The 27,793-nt window shown below is 50.7% G+C and overlaps 9 protein-coding genes across 10 annotated transcripts; 7 read left to right on the top strand and 2 right to left on the bottom strand.

Moving 5' to 3' along the window:
- Positions 1–184: 184 nt before the first annotated feature.
- PV10_05939 (protein transporter sec13) lies at positions 185–2,069 on the top strand. Its single transcript, XM_016370677.1, has 4 exons — positions 185–355; positions 507–545; positions 611–726; positions 841–2,069. The coding sequence occupies exons 1-4, from the start codon at positions 353–355 to the stop codon at positions 1,637–1,639; spliced, it is 957 nt and encodes a 318-aa protein (XP_016222970.1). The 5' UTR covers positions 185–352; the 3' UTR covers positions 1,640–2,069.
- Positions 2,070–2,166: 97 nt separating this feature from the next.
- Positions 2,167–4,406, bottom strand: PV10_05938 (glutamate-tRNA ligase). Its single transcript, XM_016370676.1, has one exon. It carries the CDS (start codon positions 4,251–4,253, stop codon positions 2,319–2,321), a length of 1,935 nt encoding a protein of 644 aa, XP_016222969.1. The 5' UTR covers positions 4,254–4,406; the 3' UTR covers positions 2,167–2,318.
- A 377-nt stretch (positions 4,407–4,783) lies between these two features.
- Positions 4,784–6,971, top strand: PV10_05937 (uncharacterized protein). The gene has a single exon (XM_016370675.1). It carries the CDS (start codon positions 4,990–4,992, stop codon positions 6,295–6,297), a length of 1,308 nt encoding a protein of 435 aa, XP_016222968.1. The 5' UTR covers positions 4,784–4,989; the 3' UTR covers positions 6,298–6,971.
- On the bottom strand, positions 6,794–8,746 carry PV10_05936 (uncharacterized protein). Its single transcript, XM_016370674.1, has 3 exons — positions 8,196–8,746; positions 7,897–8,120; positions 6,794–7,817 (listed from the first exon to the last, which is right to left on the bottom strand). The coding sequence occupies exons 1-3, from the start codon at positions 8,449–8,451 to the stop codon at positions 6,924–6,926; spliced, it is 1,374 nt and encodes a 457-aa protein (XP_016222967.1). The 5' UTR covers positions 8,452–8,746; the 3' UTR covers positions 6,794–6,923.
- A 313-nt stretch (positions 8,747–9,059) lies between these two features.
- PV10_05935 lies at positions 9,060–11,331 on the top strand. 2 transcript variants are annotated; one of them, XM_016370672.1, is made up of 3 exons: positions 9,060–10,008; positions 10,086–10,726; positions 10,776–11,331. In XM_016370672.1, the coding sequence occupies exons 1-3, from the start codon at positions 9,450–9,452 to the stop codon at positions 10,824–10,826; spliced, it is 1,251 nt and encodes a 416-aa protein (XP_016222965.1). In that variant the 5' UTR covers positions 9,060–9,449; the 3' UTR covers positions 10,827–11,331. The 2 variants fall into 2 exon arrangements, with proteins under 2 accessions (XP_016222965.1, XP_016222966.1); XM_016370673.1 differs by having other exon boundaries at positions 10,086–11,331.
- A 418-nt stretch (positions 11,332–11,749) lies between these two features.
- PV10_05934 (haloacid dehalogenase, type II) lies at positions 11,750–13,020 on the top strand. The gene has a single exon (XM_016370671.1). The coding sequence runs from the start codon at positions 12,024–12,026 to the stop codon at positions 12,837–12,839; it is 816 nt and encodes a 271-aa protein (XP_016222964.1). The 5' UTR covers positions 11,750–12,023; the 3' UTR covers positions 12,840–13,020.
- Positions 13,021–13,272: 252 nt separating this feature from the next.
- On the top strand, positions 13,273–14,406 carry PV10_05933 (uncharacterized protein). Its single transcript, XM_016370670.1, has one exon. It carries the CDS (start codon positions 13,537–13,539, stop codon positions 14,194–14,196), a length of 660 nt encoding a protein of 219 aa, XP_016222963.1. The 5' UTR covers positions 13,273–13,536; the 3' UTR covers positions 14,197–14,406.
- A 188-nt stretch (positions 14,407–14,594) lies between these two features.
- Positions 14,595–17,902, top strand: PV10_05932 (uncharacterized protein). Its single transcript, XM_016370669.1, has 2 exons — positions 14,595–17,416; positions 17,515–17,902. Exons 1-2 carry the CDS (start codon positions 14,660–14,662, stop codon positions 17,647–17,649), a joined length of 2,892 nt encoding a protein of 963 aa, XP_016222962.1. The 5' UTR covers positions 14,595–14,659; the 3' UTR covers positions 17,650–17,902.
- A 5,966-nt stretch (positions 17,903–23,868) lies between these two features.
- On the top strand, positions 23,869–26,602 carry PV10_05931 (uncharacterized protein; the record flags this gene model as incomplete). Its single annotated transcript, XM_016370668.1, has 3 exons — positions 23,869–24,144; positions 24,209–24,558; positions 24,612–26,602. 3 exons carry the CDS (start codon positions 23,869–23,871, stop codon positions 25,708–25,710), a joined length of 1,725 nt encoding a protein of 574 aa, XP_016222961.1. The 3' UTR covers positions 25,711–26,602.
- Positions 26,603–27,793: the final 1,191 nt, after the last annotated feature.

Below are 27,793 nucleotides of genomic sequence, written 5' to 3'. Positions count from 1 at the left end.
AAAAAGAGACAAAGAGAGTGACCAGACAATGGCGTCTATAACACGTGACGGGCATCAGAATTCAGGGGCCTCAAGATAAGATTAGATGTGGCACAATTGTACATCGCAACTGCACTGCGGGCAGGCGCGATTTGGAGGTTCCTGCCCCATGTTCAACTGACAATTTGTTGCCAGATCACTATCATTATAACTCACTTGACGCGCACCCATACTCTTCAACGACGATATCTCTCTCACTCCTGTCTATATCGAATCTACCGTTGCTCAGACATGCGGTAGCACCTTTCTTTCCTCTCCCGCTACTACCATAACCCCATCTTCAACCAATACAACCACCGACATCCTCTTCAATATGGTATGTCTCTACGTCCACCTACTCTACCGCCTCTGCGACAGTTCCAGATCTCTCAACCTGGGTCATTTTCTCGATGTTGGATCCTTCAGGGGCTGCAAAGGCGATGACTCCCATTTCACGAAAAAAACCCTGCTAACTTGTAGTTCTCCAGGCGCAAGTCATCTCAAATTCGGGTCACGATGACATGATCGTACGTTAAGCTGTATACCTCCTCCCCACAATACAGGTCGACTGACACGATCTCCTTCTTTCAAGCACGATGCAGTTCTGGACTACTATGGCAGGCGGCTGGCAACTTGTTCCAGCGACAAGACCATTAAAATCTTCGAGATTGAGGGTGATACACATCGTTTAACAGAAACATTGAAAGGGTACGTACACGATGCTCTCAACCACCTTGCACATGCCCAGTTCCGCCATCCGAGCCATCTACCGTCATAGCCCCTTGTTGGGCTGTTGAATTGTAACTGAAGCCATCTCTATAGCCACGAAGGGGCAGTTTGGTGTGTATCTTGGGCGCACCCCAAGTTTGGTACTCTGCTGGCCAGCTCCTCCTATGACGGCCGGGTACATATCTACCGCGAAACTCCTGCTGCGGGAAATGTCACCAGTGGCGGCCCTCAAGCCTCCCAGTCTCATTGGTCTCTTGTCTTCACCTTTACTCTTCACACCGCTTCGGTCAATATGGTTGCCTGGGCACCACCCGAACTCGGCTGTCTGCTCGCATGCGCCTCCTCTGACGGCAACGTCAGTGTCCTCGAGTTCCGCGACAATCAATGGGCTCATCAGATCTTCCCTGCACATGGTATGGGCGTCAATGCTGTCAGCTGGTCTCCCATTGGGGTTCCAGGTGCAATTGCGAGAAAGGACGGCGGTGCCAACACCGGAGTCCCCGTCAGAAGATTTGTGACGGGCGGGTCTGACAACAACGTCAAAATCTGGGAGTTCAATACCCAGTCACAACAGTACGACAATACTCTCGTTCTGCCTGGTGGACATTCGGATTGGGTTAGAGACGTTGCTTGGTCACCCACACTGTTGTCCAAGACATATATCGCTTCGGCATCGCAAGATCGATCGGTCAAGATCTGGACCAGCGTCAATCCCGCAGACCCCAGCAGTTGGACGCTGGCCAAGACGCTGGAGATGGATGCTGTACTTTGGCGTGTCAGCTGGAGCCTGAGTGGCAATATTCTGGCGGTCAGTGGTGGAGACAACAAGGTCACACTGTGGAAGGAAGACCTCAAAGGAAACTGGGAGTTGGTCAGAGAGGTCACTGAGTAGTGCTCGGGCCGGAAAAATGACAAGGTGCATGTAAGATGTGCGGCCCAAGGAGATAGCATTGAGACGCATACTGGGAATGCTGTCCATGAGTCTAATCTCAAGGAAGGACCTGGCAAGAATTTAATCGAGCTATGAGATGTGAGCACACATGACGTCGCTGGGTGGTTAAGGAGACGATCGGAGGCCAGCATCGAAAGATAGGTTGTTGCTGCCATTGTAGCATGCTCGGGCTCTGATCCAATGCTAAGGAGGATTGTCATGTCGCCAGTCACGAAAGAACAAATGAAAAATGGAGTATTTTATAGCAATGTGCATTTTGAAGGAGTAGCAGAATTGCTTCAGAAGGAGACGGTCAAGTTGTCGACAGAATAAAAAGTTCGATTCGAAGGACATGCAAGTGTACTGAATTCAGATTGACTCTTGACTCTTGACTGACTTGGCCAATCCAATCCGAAATCAAGGACCATACATACATACAGCATGTAGAGATTTTACAGAACATGAGGTAGTGTGTGGTTAGAATGTGTTCTTCTACAATCATCTCTTTATTCCCATTGTTAATATCACAATGATGGTACATATTGATACATCATGTTTACACATATACATACATAGGTGTACATACGCATGCAAGTCATGAGTCCGCCACAGACTCCCACATTCAAGACCAATCTGTCGATCAAGATGAGGCTGAAGAAGAAGGAGTAGGAGGAGTAGGAGACGCATTCAACGCATGAGGCGTCCAAGCCTTCTCTACCCTCCTCTTCCCATCAGCATCACCTTTCCAGCCCTGTTCCTCAAGGATCGGTTTTACTGATTCGACTTGGAATTCTTGACTCCGCTGATTAGCTTCCTGAATCCGCTGACGACAAACTTCAGGTCCCAGAAGCTCGAGCGTTTCTGGAATTCCCGGTCCGTTACGTCCGGCGAGTAATGCCCATCGTAAATAATGGTAGAGTAGAATTCTCCATTGTTTGGAGGTTAGGACGGTGCTGTCGGCAGGTAATTCCGATGAGGGACTATCAGTACTAGTAGTAGTAGTTGTAGTGTCTAGGCCGGGGTATGGATTTTCTTGGAGGAGAAGTAGGTTTGATCGATGAGTTTCTTGGTTCCATGATTCAGCTGGTACAAGGAGTAGTGTACTCGCTGCGACACGGAGTGCATGGAGAAGCCATGTTTGGTCGTGTGAGAGGACTGGCGGTGGCGGGAGAGGTGAAGGTAATGGCTCGAAAAAGACGGCTAGTTTCTCGGCGAATGCGGGAGCCGTGGAATATCCAATAGACTTGATGCTCATGATCTGGGCGAGGACGTCGCGGAGAGACCGTGTGCCGATGAAGGATTGGACGGCGGCGGCGCCGTACTTTTCCAAGACTGCGACGGCCGTGTCTCGGATCATTTGTTCGAATTTTTCACCGCCAGCCTCGATGTGCCGACTCGCGTGTTGTGCTTGCAGGAAATCCAGCTTCTTGAATGTTACGACGCAGTTGTTTTTGGTGATTTTGAGGTCGAATAGTGAGATTAAGGTGTCGAGGTCCATGCAGTCGGATTTCTCCTTGTGAGACCAGCCTAACAGAGCGGCAAAGTTGAGGAGAGCTTCTGGAAAGAACCCGTTGGAGCGGTAGCTGGAAACGTCAGAGTCGAAATTCCGCTTCGAGAGCTTCTGATTATTGGTATCGAACAGAAGAGGGACATGGACGAAGGCTGGGGGAGTCCAGTTAAGGGCATTGTACAGAGCAACGTGTAACGGCGTCGACGATAGCCATTCAGAGCCTCGGATGACGTGGGTGATTTTCATGTCGCGGTCGTCGCATATGTTGGCCCAGTGATATGTCGGGAAGCCATCGGACTTGATGAGCACCGAATCATCGTACGCAGGCTCATGGGCGTGCAAGTTCTTTGACTTTTTCTCACCATGGCCAGTCCAGCCAAATGTCAAGTCTTTGACTCGAGGCCACTTTTCGGGCGCACGAAACCGGATCACATGGGGCTCACCCTTATGCACCCGTTCCGCGACTTCGGCGGATGATAAATGAGTGCATTTTCGGTCGTAGCCTGGGCTCAGACCCTTGTCATGGCGGCGTCGGTTGAGTTCATCGATTCTTTCAGGCGTACAGAAACAGCGATAGGCGTGAGAGGTCTTGAGAAGGTCTTGTATGTGAGACTGGTATTGTGCAAGACGTTCGGATTGTTTGTATGGACCATATGGGCCTCCCACAACAGGGCCTTCGTCCCAATCCAGGCCTGCCCACCTGAGGTCTCTATAGAGCCTATCTTCTGCGCCGGGGATGGTTCTCTTCGCGTCGGTATCTTCGATGCGAAGGAGGAATTGGCCTTTGGTAGCTTTTGCTAGGAGATAATTGAAGAGTGCGGTTCGGATAGAGCCTAGGTGGAGGTCCCCTGTGGGAGAGGGGGCGAAACGAGTCCTTGCAGGATACGTAGGAAATCTGCTAGCCTTGGGATCTGGAATTTTGGATTTGGGCGAGGATGCGGACGAGGATGACTGGCGGCTTGAGGTCCAATGTCGTAGTGGGAGGGTCGTGAGTGTGGAGGTTCTATGGCGACAGGCGTTGCATACCCATCCTGTGGCCCGAGGACTCCTTAGAGTTCTCGTCATAGTAGGGATGGCAACAGAAAGAGGGTGTGGTGAGGAGAGGAATGACTCCCTGTCAAGGTGGAGGATAGGACAAACGGTACATGGAGTTCAGCAGACGATTGAAAGCTGAGTTGGAGACTTTTTTGGCTGGTGTGGAGAAGTAGTTGACTATACTCCGTACTGTGGTTGGATAGAGACAGGATTATCACTATTAGGGCTCTTCCAGTTGGTGCTCTTAGGTGCTTTAGGTATGCCCTTAGGAGCCGTCGACTTGGTATAGGCTACTTCATACGCACTTAATCAGCTTGTCGTTAACCATCGTAGGCAACTCAGGTCGCAGCTACAGCCTTGTTCATTCTCGTCTCAGCCTCGCCCAGCCTCGCCCAGCCTTGCGTTGGTTGACATGAGGCAAGGACTCCGCCGTAGAAGACTAATTCATGATTTGTCTAACCCAATTTCGCCTAGTCTTAGTTGCTAAACCAGTAACCGTTAGGCAATCGCTACTTACTCAGAAGTTTCTCGAGAATCACTGCGATTCTTGTTTGATGTTACCGAACTCCCGAAAATTATTCATCCTTCCATCTTCCATTCTCGATCCTTCCTGCGTGCTCTATCTATTTCTTTCCAGGCTAAACTTCTCAAGCACAATTGTTCTGACTTGACGTACACAATTCTTGGCCTCGCTTCTTATCTGCCTCTTCTGCCATACAATAGGCACCGATTTTCCCCCACCTCAACGTTTCCTTGATCATCCATCATGAACGGCGAAAACGGCACGACTGGCCCTGGTGCCACTGAAGAAATCGATCTCTATGCCACCCTCGGAGTTGACAGGACAGCCTCACAGGCCGACATTCGAAAGGCTTATCGAAAAGCCGCACTCGCCCACCACCCCGACAAAGTTGCCCCAGAACAAAGAGAAGAGGCTGAGGCCAAATTCAAAGCCGCTTCTCAAGCATACGAAATTCTCTATGATGATGAAAAACGACACCTCTACGACACACATGGCATGGCCGCCTTTGATGGAAGAGGCGGCCCAGGCATGGGCGGCGAAGTGAACATGGAAGATATCCTCAACATGTTCGGGATGGGAGGTGGCATGGGAGGCATGGGCGGTATGCCTGGTATGGGTGGCGTGGGTGGTGGTGGTCCCCGAAGAATGCGTCGCAGCCCAGACGAAAATCAAAAGTACGAAGTCACCTTGGAAGATCTTTACAAAGGCAAGACGGTCAAGTTCTCATCCACCAAGAACGTCATTTGTTCAAAGTGCTCTGGCACCGGTGGTGTTGACAAGGCCAAGCCAAAGGAATGTACTGCTTGCAAAGGGCAGGGAGTCAAGCAAGTTCTTCAACAAGTCGGCCCCGGAATGCTCACTCAAAGAATGGTGGAATGTGGAACTTGCGAGGGAACCGGACAAGTTTTCAACCCCAAAGATAAATGCAAGAAGTGCAAAGGCAAGAGGACGACCGAAGAGAAGAAACAGCTTGAACTGTACATCCCGCGGGGCGCTCGAGAAGGAGACCAAATTCGTCTCGAAGGCGAAGCTGATCAAATCCCCGGCGCCGATGAAACAGGCGATATCGTTTTCCATCTTGTGGAACAAGCCCACGAAGTCTTCCAACGTACCGGAAACGACCTGTCGGCGAAATTGGAAGTTACCCTTGGCGAAGCCTTGACCGGCTTCAACCGAACCGTCCTCAAACACCTCGACGGCCGCGGGATTGTCCTCAACCATCCTCAAGTACCAGGCCAAGTGCTACGACCCGGCGAAGTTCTCAAGATCCAAGGCGAAGGCATGCCACTCAAAAAGACCGACCACAAGGGTGACTTGTATCTCGTTGTTGAAATTCAATTCCCTGAAGACGGCTTCCTCATCGATCCTACTGTGGTGGAGAAACTGCAACAACTTTTGCCCCCACCCAGCAATCCTCCCATCGAAGCCGAGGAGACTGATGAAGTCGAGTTTGAAGTCGCCGACATTGAAGACATTGGCGGTGCAGAAGCTCAAGGCCAGTGGGAAGACGAAGAAGGAGGTCCTCAAGGAGCTCAATGCCAAACCCAGTAGAGGTCTAGTTTTTCGTTTAGAGATAGAGAGGTCCCTATCACCACTACTTGGTTTCGGCTGGATAATGGTCAAACTGTTGGCATCGGGGTTTTCCTGACTGTGATATGACTATGAGATGCAAAGGGCAAAAAGGAACAGCAGCAGCAGCAGCAGCAGATTATCGCTACGCGCGAGTTTAATCTATCAGCACGTGGACACAAACCTGCTCAACTCATTGACGAAGTGACGAGTTATGAAACCCCGGGAATTCTGATCCGGACGGATGGAAAGACGGAGACGGTGCGAAGCCCCGATATCAAAGGCAGATCTGCGTGGAGGCCCATTCCAGTCTTGAGATAGTTGCTGTCCCCATACATCCAAAGCAAAGGGACGGTACGCACATTGAAGAGTGCATCATATCAGGCGTTGTTGGGTTTGCAACATGTGTGTGATTCTTGCATCTATGTCCGCGTTGCATAGACGGATCACATAGATAGAGAGAGCGCAGAGATGTGATGGTGTGTTCTTGCATGTGTGCTGTGTCTGTGTGGCATGACCCCGTCGCTATATGATGGCTACGATATACAAGAATCCATACCTTGACAATACAACTAGATGACGTTATCCAAGTATCTTGAATCCCATCTTCAGACTCTGCCCGTGAATTTCTTTCGTAACCTCTCTTCTGTAACGCGGTAGGCATCTGGGAACCATTCGTGCAAGCCGTCATCCTTGCCCAAGACCATGTCTGCTAGGGCCCTGGCACATAAAAAGCACAGCACCATGCCATGGCCCTGGAAAGAGACGTCGAGGAACAGTCCTTGCTCGCCGGGAACAGGGCCTACAAACGGGTATCCGTCAGCCGAGAAGCCCATGACACCACTCCAAATCTTGCGCGCATGACCTTCCGGATGGTCTGATCCCCAATTCTCAGAACCAAAGAATTGTCGGGTCGTGTCCAGGAGGTATGAAGCACTGCCCTCGTCGTAAGCGCTGTCGTCCGTGTTGCCGTACTCGGAAACTCCATTGTTGGCGGCATATGGTAATCCTCCCCCAATGATGATGTCACCTTCATGGGTTGTCCCTGCGGGCCGGGTGATCATGTATTCAAACCCAGTAGAATAGATGAATGAGAACGTAGTGGGCAGGCCTTGCTGTGGCATATTTTGACCGGGCCTTTGAGCGGTCACCACTCCCCGAAGAGGGACGATGACACCCTGAAGTGGTGGATAAAGGTGTGCTGTGTAGCCATTGGTAGCCAGGATCAGCTTCTTGCTGCTGATGGTGCCACGCGGAGTGGTAGTTTGCCATTCGCCGGTCGAAGGTGATTTGACTATGGAGTTGACAGGAGTGTTGGTTTGTAGATTGAGATTCATGGACAATGCAAGTTTGAGGATCGAGATGGTCAGTTTGTAGGCGCTGAGGCTACCAGACTCGTACTCCAGAGAGCCAAGGGGTGTTTGGGCGAGGAATTGGGACGATGTCTCGGCAGGGGTGTGAAAGGTATGCTTTGGAGCGGATGATCCCATCAATTCATCCATCTTTGGTGAGAAGCATGACTGATCAGCAACAGATAGAAAGCATGATCCGATCAGAAGTTAGAGCAAGGCGCAAGCTTACCAGGGCCACAGACTCTTGTGCCGCCTTCCACTGCACTGGATCGTAAAAGACATCGACAGTCTGGCATCTCTTCGAATCACAGTCGAGATTGTTGGTCTTGATGAAATCATGGATAGCGACCATGCAGTTGTATTCAAGGTGCGCAATCCTTGTGGCATCTTGAGTGCCTACTGACTTGACGTTGTCGGTAAATGAGCGATACGACGCAGTCTTTGTATGGCCGCCTTTCTCGAAGTATCAGATAAGAGGAAGCCTTGGAAGAGAAAAATGCACTTGAGACTCAAACAGGGAAACCCTACCATTTCGACCACTTGCACCACTGGCAGCCTGACGAGCTTCAAGGAGAACAATATTCAGCGTAGGGTCTGCGGACAAAAGGTTATAAGCAATGGTGGCGCCGCTGATTCCAGATCCGACAATTACAATGTATGCTTGGGAGGGTAGGTCTAGACTTGTTCGATGGTCTGCTATGGCGTCTGGGGGATCTTGCCAGTATGATTGTATGGGATGGTCTCTCGGTAGACCTGGAGGAATGGTTGCCTGGTGATCCATCATGGATGAAGTATAGACAATGGGCAAGAGCTAGCGATTTGTGAGGTGAAGAGTGAGTTCGGTAACGGTCCAAATAGGTTCCAACGCCTATCTGCTTATACCTGCCGCAATGATTATGTGGTAAAGATTAGACTCACGGATATTTTGCCAGGGTTAGGCTAATGCAGGGTATTTGTGGATCGGGTAAGTGCATGATAGAAGAACTTTGGTACACGGCATATGCGGATGCTCTTGATGGCAACATGGACTGATGGGTCCATAAGTGGGACTTGAGGCTACTCACCAGAGCTTAGGTAGTAGAAAGGGCATGAATGTTACGAGGGCGGCGGTGTGAGAGGAGTGGTGGCAGAAAAGTGGTGAGAGGGTCACTCCTGAAGGGGGCAGTTGGAAGAAGTCAAGGTCACGTGGTCAATGCTCGGTATCAGGGAGCAAGCGGAGGAAGGCGCGACCCAAGCAAGCAAGGGTGGGCGTTTGTGGCACTTGCATCTTGAGGCGAGGAAGGCGCCTAGAATGTCGTGAATGTGGAAGCCGCGATGTCATTTACGTCAACTGTGTCATTTGACCGAATTCGGAATGGCGCGGCTAGGTGAAGCGTGAGGATCAGAGATGCGCCTCTTCTTTCGTCTCGCCCTCTTTCGCCAACTACTCTACAAACCGACAACCGCTCTCTTTGCCCGTTTGAAGCACCTCGACTCATTCTCACGCCAAACCCCCGTCGACACTCAGCTAACATCTCTGTCCCCTTTTACCCACTGCCTCGACTACTCGCTCCTCCAACCTTTCTGCTATTGGCCCAGTATTGAGACTCCAACGGTCCCGCCAGAGTCCAGCCAATCTCATTATTGAGACCCATTCGACTCAATCCGAATCAACCCCCCGCTGGATCACAAACAAAGACTTCAACGACTGTAGCTACACTCCTTTGTCCGCCTGCGTCTGCCCATCTGTCCGACCCGGCAACTTCACGGCCAGAGGGTGGCGCGCAACCTTGTGCGCTTTTCATGTTCTCCCCTCCTCGACCATCTGCCATACCACCATCTCCTACCTCACCCCCGAAATCGGGCCTGAAACGAAGACGACCCTCAGACATCGACAGCATCCCTCAAACCCCCATATCTCCTCCGTTTATGTCAGTAGCCACGAAAAGCTATGTTTCTGCGTATGGAAACTCCCATAATACGGACGACGTCTCGGGTCGCTCGTCACCGCAGTCCCCCGCCCTCTCCGGGCCCCGAGCAGTATCTTCTTCACACAACAACCCTAGATCCGCAACATCAATACCTACTCCGGCCAATAGCGTGACCGGTATTCCAGGACTAGAGATGATAGAGGACAATGACCAACACCGTGACAAGCGGGCTAGATTGGACCACGATGGAGACGAGGACATGAGTCGCATGGAGATCGATTCTACTACACAGCCTACTAATCATGACCGGCAAGACAGCAGGGACATGGACGGACAGCAGGGACAAAATTCGGGCTTCACTGACGGCAGATCTCAGACTGCTATGCAACAGCAGAAAGACTTGGGGGAACCTTTTCTTCTCCGAAGATCTAGTAAGACTCTCCGATTGTTGTTGTTGTTGTTCTCGGGCGCTCGCTGGACCTTGATTATTAACCCGTTTGACTTGCAGAAATCCGCGCTCAAGGTCCTGACCCTCAGCAACATCTCTTAGCGATGTATGGTTTAGGTCCGTTGCTGCGGAGTGTTGCTCGAACAGACCCCAAGACAGGCGAGAAGATCAACAAACTTCGAAAGTCATACGAAGGCCAGGTCAAAATGTTTGGCTTGGCGGGAAAGACGAGGACGATCAAAGGAGAACGAAATGTGGACGAGGACCAACCTGGTCCTTTGCGTCGCATGGTAGGTTCGACTGCATGGGGTCTGGAGACGGATGAACAATGGAATGCTACCCACGGCTCGTCCAAGATCGAAGTGACGGCAGATTTTAAGTCGAAACTCAAGCAAGCGGCCCAGATCCAACCGGGTCTATGCGCCAACAATCAGTGGTGGGAAAACGAACTTGGACTAGCAGACCGACCCAGAATTCCGCCCACGGTGCAGCAGCCGCCTGTGAGTGCACTCGGACCCTCCAGAATACCTAATGGTGTACAGCGGCCGTTGCCAGGACAGGCCGGAGAGGCCAAGCGGAGCACTCGCGGCAAGAAGAGGAGCTACAGCGACGACAGTTTTGTCGGATATGGGGAAGGCTATTCAGAAGGCGAGGATGCCGGGACCGGGGATGAGTATGGCGGGACCAGAAAACGGCGAAAGGTAATGTCGATGATACCTGAGGGCTAGACGGAATGCTCACCTAGGGCAGGACATTGTCGGACATACACCGGTGACTTATGGACAATATGCAGGCCGTTGAAGCACCGACAAGAGGAGGCACATGTGACTACAGCACAATGATTGCGGCGATGCTTTTCATGGCGACTGACGGACGCCAACGCGATTTTGCGAAGATACCCCAATGAGGATGAATAGATTGAATGGCACGTCTCAGCTCAACCAATTGCAAACGAGATGAGATGCGATGCGACAGAAGTGAACTGGTGCTTTGGTCGTGGTAATGAGGCGTTCTGCCATTTTGGCCCTGGGTGGTCACGAGGAAAATTATGGGTAGAAGGAGTTCCAATTGCTACTTGAAGAGAAAAGGGAATCAGTGCTGGGAAAGCTGAGAATCCCAACATGTTTTTAGCAGGAAAGCTCAAGTTCGAGGGGAATGGATGAGGCATGCCAGCCATAGATGTGTGTACCAGTCCTGAGTAAATTCATCAAAGAAATAGGATGAGAAGGCCGTATCTACACATATGAATGAACTTGTGACGTCGTCTGGCTGCTGAAGGCGTCTGGGGGGCCGAGGGGTATCGCTGTCAGGGTCACAGGCCTGAACAGACGCCTAAGACCTTCTGTACGGAGTATGTAAGCACGCCCAGAAATGACATCTCAAGGCAATCCATGCCGGTAAATCCCACCCGGGTGATTGCTTGTATCCATCCCTAAAGAAGCCAGTGAAAGCCCGAGGGCCCCCTCGGCCCCCAAGGCGCCTAAGACCACTGCCAGCGCCCGGACCGGTGTGAGGAAACATCGAATAGGCGTCAATGAAGTACGCCCTTTGCTGGACTCTTCATGCCACCCAATTTCCAATCATGGGCCTTGATCAGCACCATTGACTCTTTCTAGACACGCCCTAGAAGCTAGGCAAGCAGCAAGGTCCAATGTTCATTCATCACGGGCCGGGTATTCACCATGCCAAATGTACCGGACGAATCTCGGATTTAATTGGTATAGGATCGGTGTGAGACTTGAGGACCCTGGATGTGTCGATGACATCTCTGCCATCAACACAGGGCGCGCATCTCACATGATACACGGGCGTCATGTCGTTGTAAGACCTTGAAGAAGTGATCGGTATGATCATTTGCGGGGAAATGGGTCCAAGTCCGCTGCCACATAACGATAGTTAAACATCAGCAATCCCAGCATCAGTGGAGTTGACTTTGTTCCATAAACATCAACTCAACTGTCCAACTACCCAGGTCAGCAATCATCGAGACACGACAACATGGAAGACCTTGCCCTGCCAGAGCCGACTGTGCCTCGCAAACCATTCTCGTCTTTTAAAGTGATATCATATGACATTTACGGCACGCTCATCGATTGGGAGACTGGGGTAGTCAAAGGTTTACAACCACTGGTGTCTCGAATCCCTCAGGACTCAGCTGCAGCCATCTATCGAGACTCACGCCTTGCTCTTGCGGCCAAGTACAACGAGATCGAGGCGTTGCTGCAGACAGAGCAACCGTCGCTGTTATACAACAGCCTGCTAGAACAAGCATATTTGCGACTAGCCACTCAATTCTCCATTCCGGTGGACGATACCATCCGCTCTGAAGCCACTGTCTTTGGCTCTAGCATTGGATCCTGGCCAGCATTTCCCGACACCGTCTCAGCATGTCAACGACTGATTCGGGCTGGCTACAAGCTGATCCCTGTCTCCAACGTCGACCGGGAATCCTTCTCTCACACGCAAGCCGGGCCTCTGGCAGGTGTTGATTTCTTCAAGGTCTATACGGCGCAAGACATTGGTAGCTACAAGCCTGACCTGCGCAATTTCGAGTATCTGTTGAATCACGCAAAAACCGATGCTGGGGTTGAAAAGGACGAGATCTTACATGTCGCACAGAGCCTGTTTCATGATCATGTCCCCGCCAAAAAGGTCGGTCTGAGTAGTGTCTGGATCGCTAGGAAGGGTGCGGGCATGGGTAATGCGGATGGTGTCAAAGAAGTACACGACAGGGGCGAGGTGGGATATGGTTGGAGGTTTGCTACCTTGGGTGAATTTGCTGATGAGGTTGAGAAAGAGAGGGGAACTTTGTGAAACGAACCAGGTAGATATGATATTAATCTACTGGGACATGAATATCCCCAGATGGGCATTGAGATGGAATGAATAAGATACATCACGCGAACCAATAGCCTCACCGCAACTCATATGGTTATCCTTGATATTGCTATTGTACACATGCAGTGTGGTAGACCAGCTTTGTATCGAAACTCACCAATACTAAATCCACACCCATCGAAAATTTGCAACGTGGCTCATATCATGGGACTTGATGTCATGCGACGTCGATCGATTGTACCCGTTGGGCATGGGACAACTATCAAGGGCACATTCTGTACGGTCCTGGGAGCCAATTAAGACTTTCAATGATTGATTAAGCCTGCTTAGCGTCATCGGGCGCCTGATGAACTCAAGGACTCTCCAGTGTCCCTTTGGGCACGGATCCTCAGCCACCTTGTCCCCAATTCGTGACGACCTATGCGTATCCGTATGCGTAGGCACCCTGGAGCATGGTCTGTGATGTTCCTCCAGGTACTACAGGTAGGCTAGGTGACAAAGTTGAAACATACGGCAAGTTCATTATTGGGCTGATCGATGGCTCGCATATCATGTCACACATGGCCATCTCAGATTGCCACGAGCCATTGCTTTCACTTTCAACATCAACAGCCCTTCAATTCTCCTAGCGTTCCAATAGTCCATCTACGCCACCGGGCAAATCACTTCAAGCATGAGGAACATCTTTCGCAGAAACAAAGACTCCTACACTCCTACCGAACCCTCCTCCAAATTTATAGGAGAGAACCCCACCACAAGCGAACAGTTCCAGAAACTCCCTGAGGCAGAATTCCCAGAGTCGACCCAGGACTCTCGTTGCTTGCGCGTACAGTATGACGATTACTGGAGCCACCACACGACCATTCGAGTCTTGGCCTCTGACCAAGATGTTGAGAAGTACACAGTCGACGCTCGTCTTCGGAAGCCTCAGATGACGATTTGGTCAAGTTCCAGCGGTGCTGAGATCGCCACTGCCATCCTCCATTCATTCAAAGGCCGCATCGACATAACCATAAACGGCCAAGAACTTACAATTGAATCCAATGGCTTTCTGGGGGGACAACATTCGTACAACTCTCTGACCTTGCATGGTGAGAAGCTGAATTGGAGACCACGCAAGAAACTCGATGATCTGAATATGGTGCTTCTCAACAACACGGGAATGGCTATTGCGAGATTCAAGCCTGATTATAGGGGTAATATACGCGGAGGTACGCTGGAGATGCTCAATCAATTCATCACCACCGATCGGGCGGCAGAAGAAACTGTCATCGCTGCGCTTGCTGTCATACGCTACAAGGAAAGCCAACGAATGAGTGCAGGTAGCGGGTGATCGACAATACTGTAGGATCAACTTCCAACAATCCTGTCTGCATATCTGGGCGAAGGGCAATCTCCACGTTGATGTCTTGGACACAGCCATTCAATGGGGGAGTAGCAACACTTCACACTAGTAGGTGTATATTCTGTATGTACAGTGACGAGAAGGGTATATATACAGGAAGACCACTACCTAGGGACTTAATCCTTTTCACGTACTCGTAGTAAACTGAAGGAGAGTAGATGTCACGTGTGATCAGAGAGAAGCTACCACGTGACTCAAGTTCAAATGCCAAGAAACCACTTTACGCGTGAACGCGGCACGCGCCAGGGCGGGAACAACGCGTCCTTTCTCAGGAGGGATCCCCACGACACTGAACATTCATGTCTCTTGTCTCGCAGCGGTTATCTCTCTTTCCCAGTCTCATTCCTTTCCCATCGACATCTTCACCTCTCACAGACCGAATCTTCTCGAGATGGCAACACTCGTGGACTCGATCCTGAACTCCGACGCCTTTGGTGTCACCCCCTCCTCTCAGCGACAAACCCAGAGCGACCTCCCCTCCTCCTCACGTCCACGGCCGGCGCCTTCAGAGAGCAATGGATTAAACTCTGAACCAGACATCTTCCCCGACGACGAAATTGTCGGCGCCGCTCGAGGCAGAAACCCCAATCCTTTGGACCGCAATGTCTCCAAAGTCTCGGACAAAGCAGGCGAAAGAGTCCAACAAGCCTTTGAAGATTTTCTCGAATCTCACATTGAGGAAACATCCTCGTCAGCCATCCCAGCTTCAAGTGAACTGAAAACAGACAAATACTATATCAATCAGATTCATGGTCTCCGTGAATTTCAGTTGTCTACACTCTATGTCGATTACAGACATCTCTTGACATACAAAGAAGGTCCAGTGTTGGCCGACGCAATCGCCAGTCAATATTACCGATTTCTGCCCTTCTTGACCAAGGCTCTTCACAACCTTCTCGCCAAGTACGAACCGCTGTACTTCAAAGATCACCGTCAGATGACCAGCAATGCCTCCCAGGCGGGCACTTCAATGGCAGGAAATGCCACCAGCGAAGGAAGTACTCAAGGTGACAAAACTATCAATCAACAAACTGACAAACTGTTCACCCTCGCCTTTTACAACCTCCCACTGATCTCAAGAGTCCGTCAGCTGAGAACGGACCAGATTGGGAAGTTGGTATCTGTCTCTGGTACAGTGACAAGGACCTCAGAAGTCCGACCTGAGTTGGCTTTGGGTACTTTCATCTGTGAGGCCTGTAATGCCACCGTACCCAATATCGAGCAGACTTTTCGATTCACCGAACCTACGGTCTGCCCTAACTTGACCTGCGGCAACAAAATAGCATGGAGACTCGACATTCGGAACAGCACATTTGTGGATTGGCAGAGGTGCCGCATCCAAGAAAACAGTTCCGAAATCCCTACTGGCAGCATGCCACGAACAATGGATATCATCTTGCGAGGCGAGCAAGTCGAACGCACCAAGCCTGGCGAGAAGTGTATTTTTACTGGTACATTAATCGTTGTTCCGGATGTCTCTCAACTTGGTTTGCCTGGGGTTCGACCTGAAGCATCCAAGGACAACCCAAATTTTCGAGGCGCCGACGCTGGAGGAGCTGGCGTGTCAGGTCTGAAAGCCCTGGGCGTTCGAGATCTTACGTACAGGATGGCCTTCCTAGCCTGTTTCTCGTGCCCCGACATCACCACACCTGGCCAGACGGCCAACCAGCTCAATGGACAATCGATGAACATCTTGAATTCATTGCACCAGACAGATCTATTCGACCAATACGACAGCAGCGATCGAGCTCAAGAAGCGTATCTAGAGACGCTCACGCCTGCTGAAATCGAAGACCTCAAGTACATGGTGCATTCGGACAAGATCTACAGCCGGCTTGTCAACAGTCTTGCCCCAATGGTCTGGGGTCACGAGATTGTGAAGAAAGGCCTGCTGCTTCAACTTCTCGGTGGAGTGTCCAAGAAGACTCCTGAAGGAATGGCTCTTCGTGGTGACATCAACATTTGCATTGTCGGCGACCCTTCAACCTCTAAGTCTCAATTTCTCAAGTACATCTCTTCGTTCCTCCCCCGTGCCGTTTACACCTCAGGCAAAGCTTCCAGTGCTGCTGGTCTTACTGCTGCAGTCGTCAAAGACGAGGAGACGGGTGAGCATACCATTGAGGCCGGTGCTCTCATGCTCTCAGACTCGGGCACATGCTGTATTGATGAGTTTGACAAGATGGACGTGTCGGATCAAGTAGCGATTCACGAAGCCATGGAACAGCAAACCATTTCCATTGCCAAAGCGGGAATTCACGCTACGCTGAACGCTCGGACGAGCATTCTCGCGGCTGCCAACCCTATTGGTGGTCGCTACAACCGGAAGGCTACTCTGCGAAACAACATCAACATGTCGGCTCCCATCATGTCACGTTTTGATCTCTTCTTTGTTGTCCTGGACGAATGTAACGAGACCATTGATCGCCGCCTCGCCAGCCACATAGTCAACTTGCACATGCTGAAGGATGACTTTGTACAGCCCGAATTCTCCACGGAGCAGTTGCAGAGATATATCCGGTTCGCAAGGACCTTCAAACCAGTCTTCACACCCGGGGCGAAAGCACTGTTAGTACAGAAATACAAAGATCTTCGAGCCAACGATTCTGGTGGTATCGGGCGCAACAGCTATCGTATCACCGTCAGACAATTGGAATCACTCATCCGGCTCAGCGAGGCTATCGCCAAAGCAAATTGCGTCGAAGAAATCACCGAAGAGTTTGTCCTCGAAGCATATGCGCTGCTCAGCATGTCCATCATCAGCGTGGAGAAAGACGACGTTGACGTCGAGGACGATGAGGATGAAACTCAGGCGCAGGCCTCCGCAGCAACCGGTGATAGCCCAATGGCAGATGGCGATGATGATGATGACGCCGCCGCCGGCGGAGCAGGGGATCAGGCTGAACATAATGCAGACGGCACACCAGCGCCCGCTCGACACACGACGAAAATCACGTTTGAGAAGTATCATCGGATACAGCACATGCTTGCGACCAAGATCCGAGATGAAGAGGAGCAGAATGGCCAGGGACCGGAACACGATGAGTTGCTCCTATGGTATCTCGAGCAAGTTGAGGACTCGATCGGCACCGAGGATGAGTTGCAAGCAGAGAAGTCACTGGCCAAGAAAGTGTTGAAAAGAATGTTGAAGGTAAGTTCATGGTCTCACTTGTTTCCCGCCTGGAAGACCCATCCTAGATGGGTATCTGTATCGTACTTGACGAGACTAACTGGTCATCTTTCGTATAGGACAATGTCATTATCGCAATCCGTGGCGAAGGATTAGTTGAAGACGACAACGCCGACCAGGAGAATGCTGAGGCACGAGTGGAAACCCTCTCGTATGCCTTGCATCCCAACTGTGGTATCTTTGACGACGAATGAGCTTTGGTTAGGGAGCATCACGAAGTCGATATTCGACTTGTCCAATTGTAGAGTATGACAGCGTTTTGTGCGAGAGGACACACACACCACAGTTGGGCGTATGGCGTATGGCGTTTGTCGTGTCACGTGTAGGATGACTTATATGAGGACGATGCAGCCATGAAAGATCAACATGTTGTAAATCCAGTTGTTTCTTCTTTCGGTAACTAGACACTTTGACGTTTGTTGTTTGAACAGAGTTCTCATTGTCAGGGTTCAATTCGCTCAACTTTGCTGTCCCGAGCCTCTAGCGCTTGGTGGGTCGATGCTGAAGCACGATGTTAGTGCTTATATTCATGTGGGCAATACCTTATTCCATTCATATTGTCTTGCATCAATTAATAAGTGATGGTGGCGCGTACCCAGAAACCAGGCACCTAACCAGGCACCTAGTGAATGATATTTGACCTTTGCCCTACTCCCCTTGACTATTCATAGTGATGAAGCGAATCCATCCTCGCTTAAAATGATCATGGCGATTTGCCAGCGACCAAGACACCACTAACAGGCTGCCGAGGCCTATGTCTCGTGAGGAAAGCATGTGAGACATTTATAAGCCAGAGCCTTGATCAATCTTGAGTGTCGACTTCCACCATCACATGTGCCAGAGTAATTGGAACCGAGGTCAAGTACCTAGTCATGTCTCTCTCATCAGCGCTTGGTCAGCATCAAGGCACGTGAAAGGCTGAGATTTTCTGTTTGTGTTGGTCCAAAGGGTGCGCCCATTTCTCTCAAAATCTCTGGGGGCATTTCCAGGACTTGGTGTTGAGGATATCAGAGACATATCACATAGTTGATCCGAAACTCAACTGACATTGTCGTCGAGTAATGAACGGGTGATCTGCATGAAATAATTAAGAGCATAGACTGAACTGAGAAGTGCTGACTTTGCAAATTCAAGATCTTGGTGATGGCAACAAAGCAGCCGGCAGACCAGGAAGATGTTGGGACACGATGGAGATGATGGAGAGGGCAGTCGTAGATAGTAAATCAAAGAAGAAGTAAAAGTCGATTCGCTCAAAAGATGTCCAAGATGACGTTTGAAAGTCACAAGGACTCGCCCTCGCCCAGATGGGAGCCCACCGGATCTGTGCCGACTCTGGGATAACATACTCCGTACGGAGGCCCTTGAATCCCTGACTGTTAGAATATGCGTGTTGTACTATTGTTGTCTGACTCCACTCAAACAAGGGCACTGCCAGAATCCGGAACGATCGTGTCCGGAGCCCTTGTCTTGTGGTCAAGGACCCAGGGTTTTCACCAAACTCGGCTTCAGAAGCGAGAGTTTCCTGGTGCTGATCCTGATCCCTGAGAGAAGAGTACATTAGGATGCGGAATTCCTTTCACGCGAAATGCTGGGATTTGATACAGGGGCGTGAGAGGGTTGGCTAGCAAGAACAAAAACCTGACGTATTGCCAAATGCGTCAAGACGATCATGACTTTTCCGCTTTTTCTATCCCGGTGGACTTGAAGTCATGGTCCACGCCACTCCTCTGTTGGTCTGGACTTTCTTTCCTTTGATCAAGATGTCCTTGAGATCCTGGACGCTTTGGTGCAAGATGAGGTACGCCTACCTGTGGACACCTTGGCCGGCATATATCTAGACCGAGTGATTGGCCTCTTAGTACACTACTGGTTGGGCTCAAATTGACTTGCAGATCGAGAGGAAGTGTACATACAGGACAAGAGCGCGATAACAGTTTGTTGAGACTGTGATGAATGGTGGGACTTGTGAGGACGAGTGGATCAATCCTCACGTGTTTATATATAAAAATCACGTGTTAGATAGGTCAATATCGTCTCCGGGTGTTTGTTTGTTTGTTTCAATTCATAAATTGCTTGTATATTCTTTGACTAACCACCTTTGGTAGGTGCTCGACCACCTTTCCAGAATCCGGCACTTGATTTTGATGTCGTTGTTGGTTGAGTCCGGCATCCAAGAATGAATCACTTTCTGACTGACCTGTGGCCTGGAACGAGTCCCGGCCCGAGGCCACGTCAACATCTCCGTGTTTTAAAGTTGAACCATCTGTGGTCTTACCAAGAAAGAAGTTATTTTCCTCTTTGGCAAACATCTGCTTTTTTCCCAGGGTCACCTTGGGTTCGGGGGGCACTTCCGCTGGCTAGTAAGTGCTAGGGTAATCTGTTTTCGGAGCCCCTCTGGCCGCATTGAGGTGGCGGTCTCTTGGTCCTGTTTGGCCCATGGACGATTCGGTTTGTCAGTGGTCACCCCTTCAGAGCCCCAAAGCCGTTGGCAGCAGTTAGCCTACTGTATCTACGGAGTACCATGGCGACGCCACTACGCCAAGTCAACTCCGGAAGTCGTTAACCCCCAGCAAGTCCTGGCCGACAATTTCGCTGCATCCCGCACGTGGGATCTCCCTACGGGAAGAATCTCGACTGACATGGCCTTCGTATCTATCTCTAGTCGCCTATCACGACGAGGCACCAAGTTTAGTTTTGGTGGAGAGCGTCGTCTCTAGATAATGCCGACCGGTACAGGTGGCGGGGTACGTGAATCCTTGTCCAAAGATGTAGAGTGAGGTAGGTCAGGAGGCATGTCAGACCTAACTTGCGATGCGAGCTCCAGCATCCAACAACAGCTACCACTAGCTGTCTATTGGTCTCTTCTGGTCATCTTCGATGCAATGCTGGCCGAAATACGCACCAGTATTAGGAAGGTGGTCCTATTCCACCATATCCCACCAATGATCTTGGTCAATTCCTGAATTCAATCCTCGTACTTCTGCACGACCCCTCCATGGAACCAACAGTTTGAGCTAACTAAAGAACCCTGCACTACTCCATTGCTCTTTGCTTGCCACGGCTCTGCAACAGCTTGAACAACGGCCTCTGATTCGACCACTTTGCAGAGTCGTTGGACCATCAAGACCTGCTTGCATATCATCTTGATGGCTCACGGTGGTTTTGATCTTGGAACGACCCAGAGTCGATCAGGTGCATGTCTTTTTTCAAACCAGAGAATACATGGCTGGAGGATCATCGGCCCGTTCAAGGACATTATAGGCCAACTAAAACTTATATCAATGGTTTGCCCACTTGTCCCATCGTTCTGCTGGATCGACAGCCACCCCCTCTCCCAGATTCACCGTTGCTAAACACGGTTCAACGCTCTAGCCAGCCTCTAAGTCACAATGGACACGAAGAACAGGAAGTCTCACAGTGTATGCCTTCCCGAAACGTGACCATGAGGCCTGCGATCTAACTATAACCAACAAGATCCATCAGGACAAGTCGGCTTCTAGTCGAGTCGAGAGCGACGATGACCTCCGCACGCTTAGAAACAGAATCTCTGTGCTCAGGTCCGAATGTGAAATGCTGGAGAGAGCCAACAAGACATCCGAGACGGTGGCTGAGGCCATGAGGAGGGAAGTCAAGCGCCTGGAGAGACTGATAGCCAACGAGAAGAGCCACAGCCACAGTCAGTCAAAAAGAAGCAGTTGATTCCGGACTTGGCGACAATACAATCACACCGAGAGACCAAGGAGACGACTACCACAACAGATGCTCAGATGACCGTGTCCGTGTCCGTGTCTGCTACCCCGATCAGGCACGCGCAGGCCGCGCGCCGAGGGCTCAAGACACCTCTGCACGCGATTAAAACACGGGTGTCATTTTGTGGGATAGACAGGGCATGACGAGCAAAGGAGATGGCGATTCTGACGTGCACCACATGTGTGTGGCGGGGAGGGTCCCTGTCAGGCAATTGGTTCTAGCTTTCGACACACATACAGGCGAGCTTTCTTCCCACAGCATCTGAACAGGAATCCTGCCAAAACCACAGTTGGGAATACCCAAACAGGAAGCGGGATTCTGGCGGTCCTCGGAGCTACTGCACGGGAATGGCCGATACGGTCCCAACACAAGGCCGGTATCGACATGGGCCTGAAGAGGCATCACGGAAGAATGACGCACCGAGGGCACGATGACTTCCAGGGAGACGACCGTGCCTCGCATCGGGCCAAGATGTCTCTGGGGACATGGGATGCATCTGGAGGGCCAGCGCACCGCAGATGCAACTGCACGCAGAGACGAATCAACAGCCGGTCTAGTGTAACAGCCGCCATGCCTGGGACGCTCTGGGATGGGGGAGCCACTGGACGAGCACTTGACCGAATCTGATCGACGTCCAGGCTTGAGATTCGACAGGCTTGAGCCGTCTGGTCAGTGGATGCCGTGTTGCCGCGACGATAACAGCACCCCATTGGTAACAGACTGGGAAAAGTACGTCAAGAAAAAGCCCCAAGACGACATGAAAGGTTACCGCCTATGTGAAAGCATGCCTCTTGACTGGACAATGCTTGTTTGATTTCATGCTGGCGCATCTCAACGGGGTTGAGGGGTTCACCTGAAATACACTGTTGGTAGACTAGATTATGGAAGGATGAGTCAGTCTTATGTTGTATCAGGCCCGTGGGGCAGCGTGGACTTTGGTTGGTAAAGGCCAAACTTGAACCGTACCAGACTGCTCGATTATGTCACGGCGCATGGCGCCGTCACCCGTTTCCATACCCACAAGACCAAGAAAACCTCTTCAAGCCACCTACTGCCCATCTGTCCACTCGGCCACCGACTATAGCCTATGCTGTAACTCTCTCTTCAAGTCGCTCTGGCGCTTGTTGCAGCCTGAAAAGCGAGCGAGCGAGCGAGCGCGTCACTCTCGAGCAAGATTCCACGGATCAAGCTCCCAGCTTCTTGGTCTCCTCTGAGTTTGGCATGGATCGTCCCTCGAAACATCCATGCATGGTCCGCCCTTAGGGGGCAAAGACTCACAATACTCGCCGAGCAACAAGAAGATGGGACATCATGGGAGGCCAAAGACCTGCATACGGGCGTGCCTATAGTCCGCCTACCAGACTGGCAATATTGCTTGTACCGGGCTTGGACGGTGAAAGAAATGGCTACTGTTCTGGCTTGGGGATCTCGATTTCATGCCTCTCGCTGAGCTCTTACATGGGTAGCTCAGGTGCTACATCCGTCTAGCATAGCATACGACAAAAATCATTGACAAGATTCTTCCAAGATTCCTCTCCATTCGTCATATCCTGCTCCGGAGCTACTGCCGACGAGACCATGACGATACATGCTATATTCCCGCCTAAAACTACCCTCTTGGTCATTTCTGGCGTTTCATTCTGAACCATAGTGGCCCATGAATAGCCTGGAGTTGCATAGAAGTAGGGATGACTCGGGCGCTCCGACGTTCCTGAGAATCCTGCAGCATGTCCTTTCGCAGCTTCAGACTCAAAGAGTCCAATGTTTGATGCTCTAGCTCTTCTGACCACAAGGATTCCGGCGACTTGATAAAGCGAAGTGACCGCTCCGGGAGGATTCAAGACGACTTTCAGTTTGACCTGAATTGTAACTCCTGATCTGGTTGACTCTGTCAATGCAGGTTGCCCTGCGTAGTGGGATGCTTCAAGACCCGTCGACAAGTGCACGAACCAGGATTCTTGTAGTCTCATTCTTGGTCCGTCGCGCCATAATCTTAGCAAGATCCAAAATAGAAAGCATACCTTCGTGAGCGAACCCCGTCCAAGAAACCCATTGATCCTGGCTTGACTTAGTTCTGACGACGCGGTACCAAGACCAATAGCGAGCCGCAGCGAAAGAGACGGCGCGTATATCACACCTTTTCGGGAAACCACTGGCTCAGTAGATCACCAGCTAGCATGAGTCCATTGAAAAGCATATGATTGTCAGATCCACATCAATGCCAGTGGAGTTGCTTGTTCTTCCCGCCGGAAACTTGGTTCTTTCGCCACAATTGCATCGATCGAGATTGTCGTGACAACCTGCATCCGGCGGAACACCATGTGACAAAGGGTGGAGCTCCTCGATATGCGCCGGAACGATTTCCATGATCCTGAGGAGAGCGACGGGCGAGATGGCGGTGGAAACAGACAGATCGTAGATGAGGCTCACTCAGCCTTGCGGAGAGACAAGGCTGAATCTTGGGGTTTCGGCTTCGGCATACTTTCCATTTCCAATTATTGGGGAATCTCTTTTTTTGTTGGAGCCGCAGTCAAGAACCAAAGGCCATTCCATGGTGGTGACAAGTTGATTTAAACCATTCACCATGTTTTACAATTGGTGACCGACATGGCAGAAGACGAGCTATACACTCCCGGGAGCAGTCGGTAGATTCAGGTATCGACATGTTTGCACGGAGCTGTGGGGCTGGCGGGCGTCTACTTCTTCGACACGGCAGCTGCACCGCCCGACGAGCATCATCTCTCCGCGCACCGCATGCTTTGGCTCGACGCAGATTCACATCCTCTGCTCCTCGACCGCAGGATGGAGCACTTTCTCCTGCTACACATCCGCTTGCCGGTGTGACCTCCGAGTTTGACCACATAGCCCCACGTTTCGAAGTAGACCCTTCGCAGATCGAGATCCTCGATAGCCCGGTCGTCTTTTACGAGACTTTAAAGGTACCATATCTGCAGGCTGAGAGCTCAGCAATCACTCGGACAGCACGCTAAGGACATTCTTCAGGCTAAAATCAGAGGTGCAAAGCGCCGGATCTTCCTTTCGACGTTGTACATTGGAAAGACGGAGCATGAGCTGGTGGCTACATTAAAAGAAGCACTTGAGAATAATCCCAAGCTCGAACTGTCCATCTTGACGGATGCATTGAGAGGCACCAGAGAAGATCCGAATCCATCATGCGCTACACTTCTGGCGCCGTTGATCTCGCAGTTTGGAGACAGGGTCAAGATCTCCATGTTCCATACCCCGAATTTGAATGGCTGGAAGAAGAGATTCATGCCGAAGCGCATCAATGAAGGATGGGGACTGCAGCACATGAAGCTTTATGGCTTTGACGATGAGATCTTGCTGTCTGGGTATGTCATGAACCTGTCCGCCACCCTTGAAACATTCATTAACCAACTCCCAGCGCGAACCTCTCTGACGACTATTTTACCAATCGACTCGATCGGTATCACGTCTTTTCTTCCAAGGAATTGACCGATTTTTATTGCGCGATCCATGACGCCGTTTGTGATTTGTCATATCAACTCATGCCTTCTGATCAGACTCCTGGGGGATGGGAACTTCTCAGCCCTCATGAACGCGGGTTTCCTGACCCTCTCTGGCACACGAAGAAATTCAAGCAGTACGCGAAGCAGACTCTGAAACCTCTGATACAGCCAAAAGCCAGACAGAAGATATTGCCGGTCCCGTTCACCGAAGACAAGACTTTTGTTTACCCGTTGGCACAATTTGATATCCTTCTTGGCCAGCCGAAGAAAGTTGTTTTCCAAGACGATGGATATGGCATCCGTCACAACTCGACCGAGAAACCGGTCTTGATCAAACTGTTGGGAAGTGTTGCTGAAGATGCACGGTTGCATGATTCGTCGTGGACATTCACGGCGGGATACTTCAATATTGATCCGGTCATTCGCGACTTATTGATCGCGGCTGCACCGGACAGAAATACACAAAAACAGGGGATAGAGTCAGGTCCGCCTGAAAAGCCGTGCACTGTCATCACGGCTTCACCCTGGGCGAATGGCTTTTACGGGAGCAAGGGCGTCAGCGGAATGTTACCCGCTGCATATACACTTCTTTCACGACGATTCCTTCGCGAAGTTGCCCAAAATGGCAAGGAGGACGTGATTCAATTGAAAGAATGGCGCAAAGGCACAGTCGGAGAGCCCGATGGGATGACGTACCACGCCAAAGGTCTGTGGTTGACTCTACCCTCGATCGCAGCACCCAATGGATCTATGGTCGCAGAGTCGGGCCCGAGTGTGTCTCTCGTGGGAAGTAGTAATTACACAAAGCGAAGCTACAGCCTCGATCTTGAGGCGGGAGCTTTGATCGTGACTGGCGATGAAGATCTCAAAGCAAGGCTCAGGAAGGAGACGGAGAATTTACAAGAGAATGCATCGGTGGTCACACAGGATGACCTGTCAAAGATTGAAAGAAGAGTTGGGTTTAAAGTCAGGGCATCACTTTGGCTTGTGGAAGCCCTTGGTGGAGCGCTTTGAGGTGTCAGACCAACTGGCCAGCAACAACGTCGCAACACAAGTTATGGTTGCCATGTACTTCCCTGTCCATCTCTTTCAGCCCGAGTTGCCAGTTGCTGGCAAACGATTCTTGCGATCACTCGCAAAACCCGCAGAAAAGAAACCTGTTCGTGATGAGGACAGCGGCAGCGGCAGGAGATCAGCGTCAAAGCGGTCAATGGGGACGAGCGCGTCGTTGTCGCAATTTCTGCTGTTTGCGCTTGCGACAGGTCCTGGTGGACAGATTACTCCATGAGACGTTCTCGGCATCAAGCCCGGTCGAGTCATTCAATATTCTCACATGAGTCACTGAGGCGACGACGAACAGTGTCTAGTCTTTGGACGATGCGCGCGACATGGAGGTAAGAGGAATCGACATGAAAGGAGAAATCACAGAGGATCCTGGAAGAAAAACTGATGTTAGACACGGGGAGAGCGGTCGATACCCGTTTGATCCCCAACATGAATACCCTCGACATCAACAGGTACTGTAAACACAGATTTCCAACGACCAGAAAATAAAAATTTCTATCGCCACTCGCTACTCTTCACTCAGCGACCAAAACGCATGCGCTCGCTTGCACACACGCCGAACGCCGACAACGGTGTGACAGAGAGATGGATCTTCATTGGACAGTTCCATCCCTACTTGGAAAATAGACAACAAAGATTCTTTGAAGCGAAGGGACAGAGAAAATAATTGATGCCGAGTCGGCCCTGTCTGCATGATAGTGGACCTCGGTTCAAGTCTAGGACAATGGCGGTAAGGACACCGCCGCTTTGGGTCGACGTGGGTGTAAGATCTACGAGTATACAGCAGAGATCTCGGGGGGTCGGAATGGAGACAATGCATCATGCATCTATGTACAGTAGTAATTACTAGAGTAGTAACAGGTTTGGTGGATAGAATCCATAGGAAAGTAGTTTTGAGACTTGAGTAAACGAAAAAAATATTTTTTGTGGATGCGACCAACGGATGCGACCAACGGATTAAGCGATGCGCCTCTACCAGGTGTACTACTGTAACCAGTGTTCTTGCGATGTTGGTTCTCGGGGTTGTAGTGGATTCAATCTATAGGTAAGAGAAACCACTGGACTTAGACGATGCTGCATGCAACTTGCGGCATGCGACGGAATTTTACGGTTGCCAGTATCTTTGTTGATGTTGATGTTGATATTGGTAGTTTGGTTGGTGGATGGTATTTTTTTAGTCGCGATATCATTTTATTGACCGCCTCGGAGGCGCTCGTTTTTCCGGATGGATTGCACACCTATCAATTATCAAATTTCCACTGCTACTGTGTAGATACCCCATCGACAGACTTTAGTACCGTAGACACTTTTCTCAACTGTTGGATGTACCATGTATCTACGCAGTGTGCATATGCGAACGGGTTCTGGAGATACTGGGTCTTCTCGTATGCATTCTACAGTAGGGAAGCCCCAGCGCCCAGCGCCCCCAGGGCCCCAGCTCAAGGTGGCCCTCGGCGCATTCCCATGGAGCGAGCTTCGGGCCGTTGCCGACACTTTAGCTAGGTACCTACGCATACGAATATGTAAAGGACGCATACGAGGACGCCCAAACTCCACAGAGTGGGTGCAGGTCTGCATGTATGCCTACACCCAAAGTACTTTTGAATCTTTCTATCAAGACAATAACAATTGCTGTTGAAGATGTTATATATGGAACATGTTTTGGATAACTGAAGGAATGCGCAGGAGTAAGGGAGACTACATGTGTACTACGTACTACGTACTCTGGACTGTCAGATGACATGTCAACGATTCAGTTTGATTTGTTGTAGTAATAGAAAGAAGACGGTCGCTCTCCCGTTACCTTTCTGGCAGAGTTGGGGGCGATCAATCACCTAACGCCAAGAGATCACCGTAACCAGCCTCTGATAGCCTCTCTCTACAACAACAACACTACGATTGAACTCGAGTTCCTAGATTCCCTATCATAGGACAATCATCTGTTCGAGGATCGGACATCGGACAAGAAATATTTCAAAATCCCAGAATTCAAACAAACTATCGAGTTCAAGAGAGGTTGGCGATGGGGGAC

This window comes from Exophiala mesophila (assembly GCF_000836275.1).
Source record: "Exophiala mesophila strain CBS 40295 unplaced genomic scaffold supercont1.4, whole genome shotgun sequence".
Lineage (NCBI taxonomy): Eukaryota > Fungi > Ascomycota > Eurotiomycetes > Chaetothyriales > Herpotrichiellaceae > Exophiala > Exophiala mesophila.
This window is presented reverse-complemented; position numbering and strand designations above follow the sequence as displayed.

Coding starts and splice junctions, on each gene's coding strand:
- PV10_05936 (XM_016370674.1), bottom strand. CDS start 8,451: ATGATGGATCACCAGGCAACCATTCCTCCAGGTCTACCGAGAGACCAT. Junction 8,121..8,195: donor TGGTGCAAGTGGTCGAAATG/GTAGGGTTTCCC, acceptor ACTTCGAGAAAG/GCGGCCATACAAAGACTGCG. Junction 7,818..7,896: donor CACAAGAGTCTGTGGCCCTG/GTAAGCTTGCGC, acceptor TTCTCACCAAAG/ATGGATGAATTGATGGGATC.
- PV10_05939 (XM_016370677.1), top strand. Junction 546..610: donor CGGGTCACGATGACATGATC/GTACGTTAAGCT, acceptor CCTTCTTTCAAG/CACGATGCAGTTCTGGACTA. Junction 727..840: donor TTAACAGAAACATTGAAAGG/GTACGTACACGA, acceptor CCATCTCTATAG/CCACGAAGGGGCAGTTTGGT.
- PV10_05932 (XM_016370669.1), top strand. CDS start 14,660: ATGGCAACACTCGTGGACTCGATCCTGAACTCCGACGCCTTTGGTGTC. Junction 17,417..17,514: donor TGTTGAAAAGAATGTTGAAG/GTAAGTTCATGG, acceptor TCTTTCGTATAG/GACAATGTCATTATCGCAAT.
- PV10_05935 (XM_016370672.1), top strand. CDS start 9,450: ATGTTCTCCCCTCCTCGACCATCTGCCATACCACCATCTCCTACCTCA. Junction 10,009..10,085: donor TTTTCTTCTCCGAAGATCTA/GTAAGACTCTCC, acceptor TTTGACTTGCAG/AAATCCGCGCTCAAGGTCCT. Junction 10,727..10,775: donor GGACCAGAAAACGGCGAAAG/GTAATGTCGATG, acceptor CACCTAGGGCAG/GACATTGTCGGACATACACC.
- PV10_05933 (XM_016370670.1), top strand. CDS start 13,537: ATGAGGAACATCTTTCGCAGAAACAAAGACTCCTACACTCCTACCGAA.
- PV10_05934 (XM_016370671.1), top strand. CDS start 12,024: ATGGAAGACCTTGCCCTGCCAGAGCCGACTGTGCCTCGCAAACCATTC.
- PV10_05937 (XM_016370675.1), top strand. CDS start 4,990: ATGAACGGCGAAAACGGCACGACTGGCCCTGGTGCCACTGAAGAAATC.
- PV10_05938 (XM_016370676.1), bottom strand. CDS start 4,253: ATGACGAGAACTCTAAGGAGTCCTCGGGCCACAGGATGGGTATGCAAC.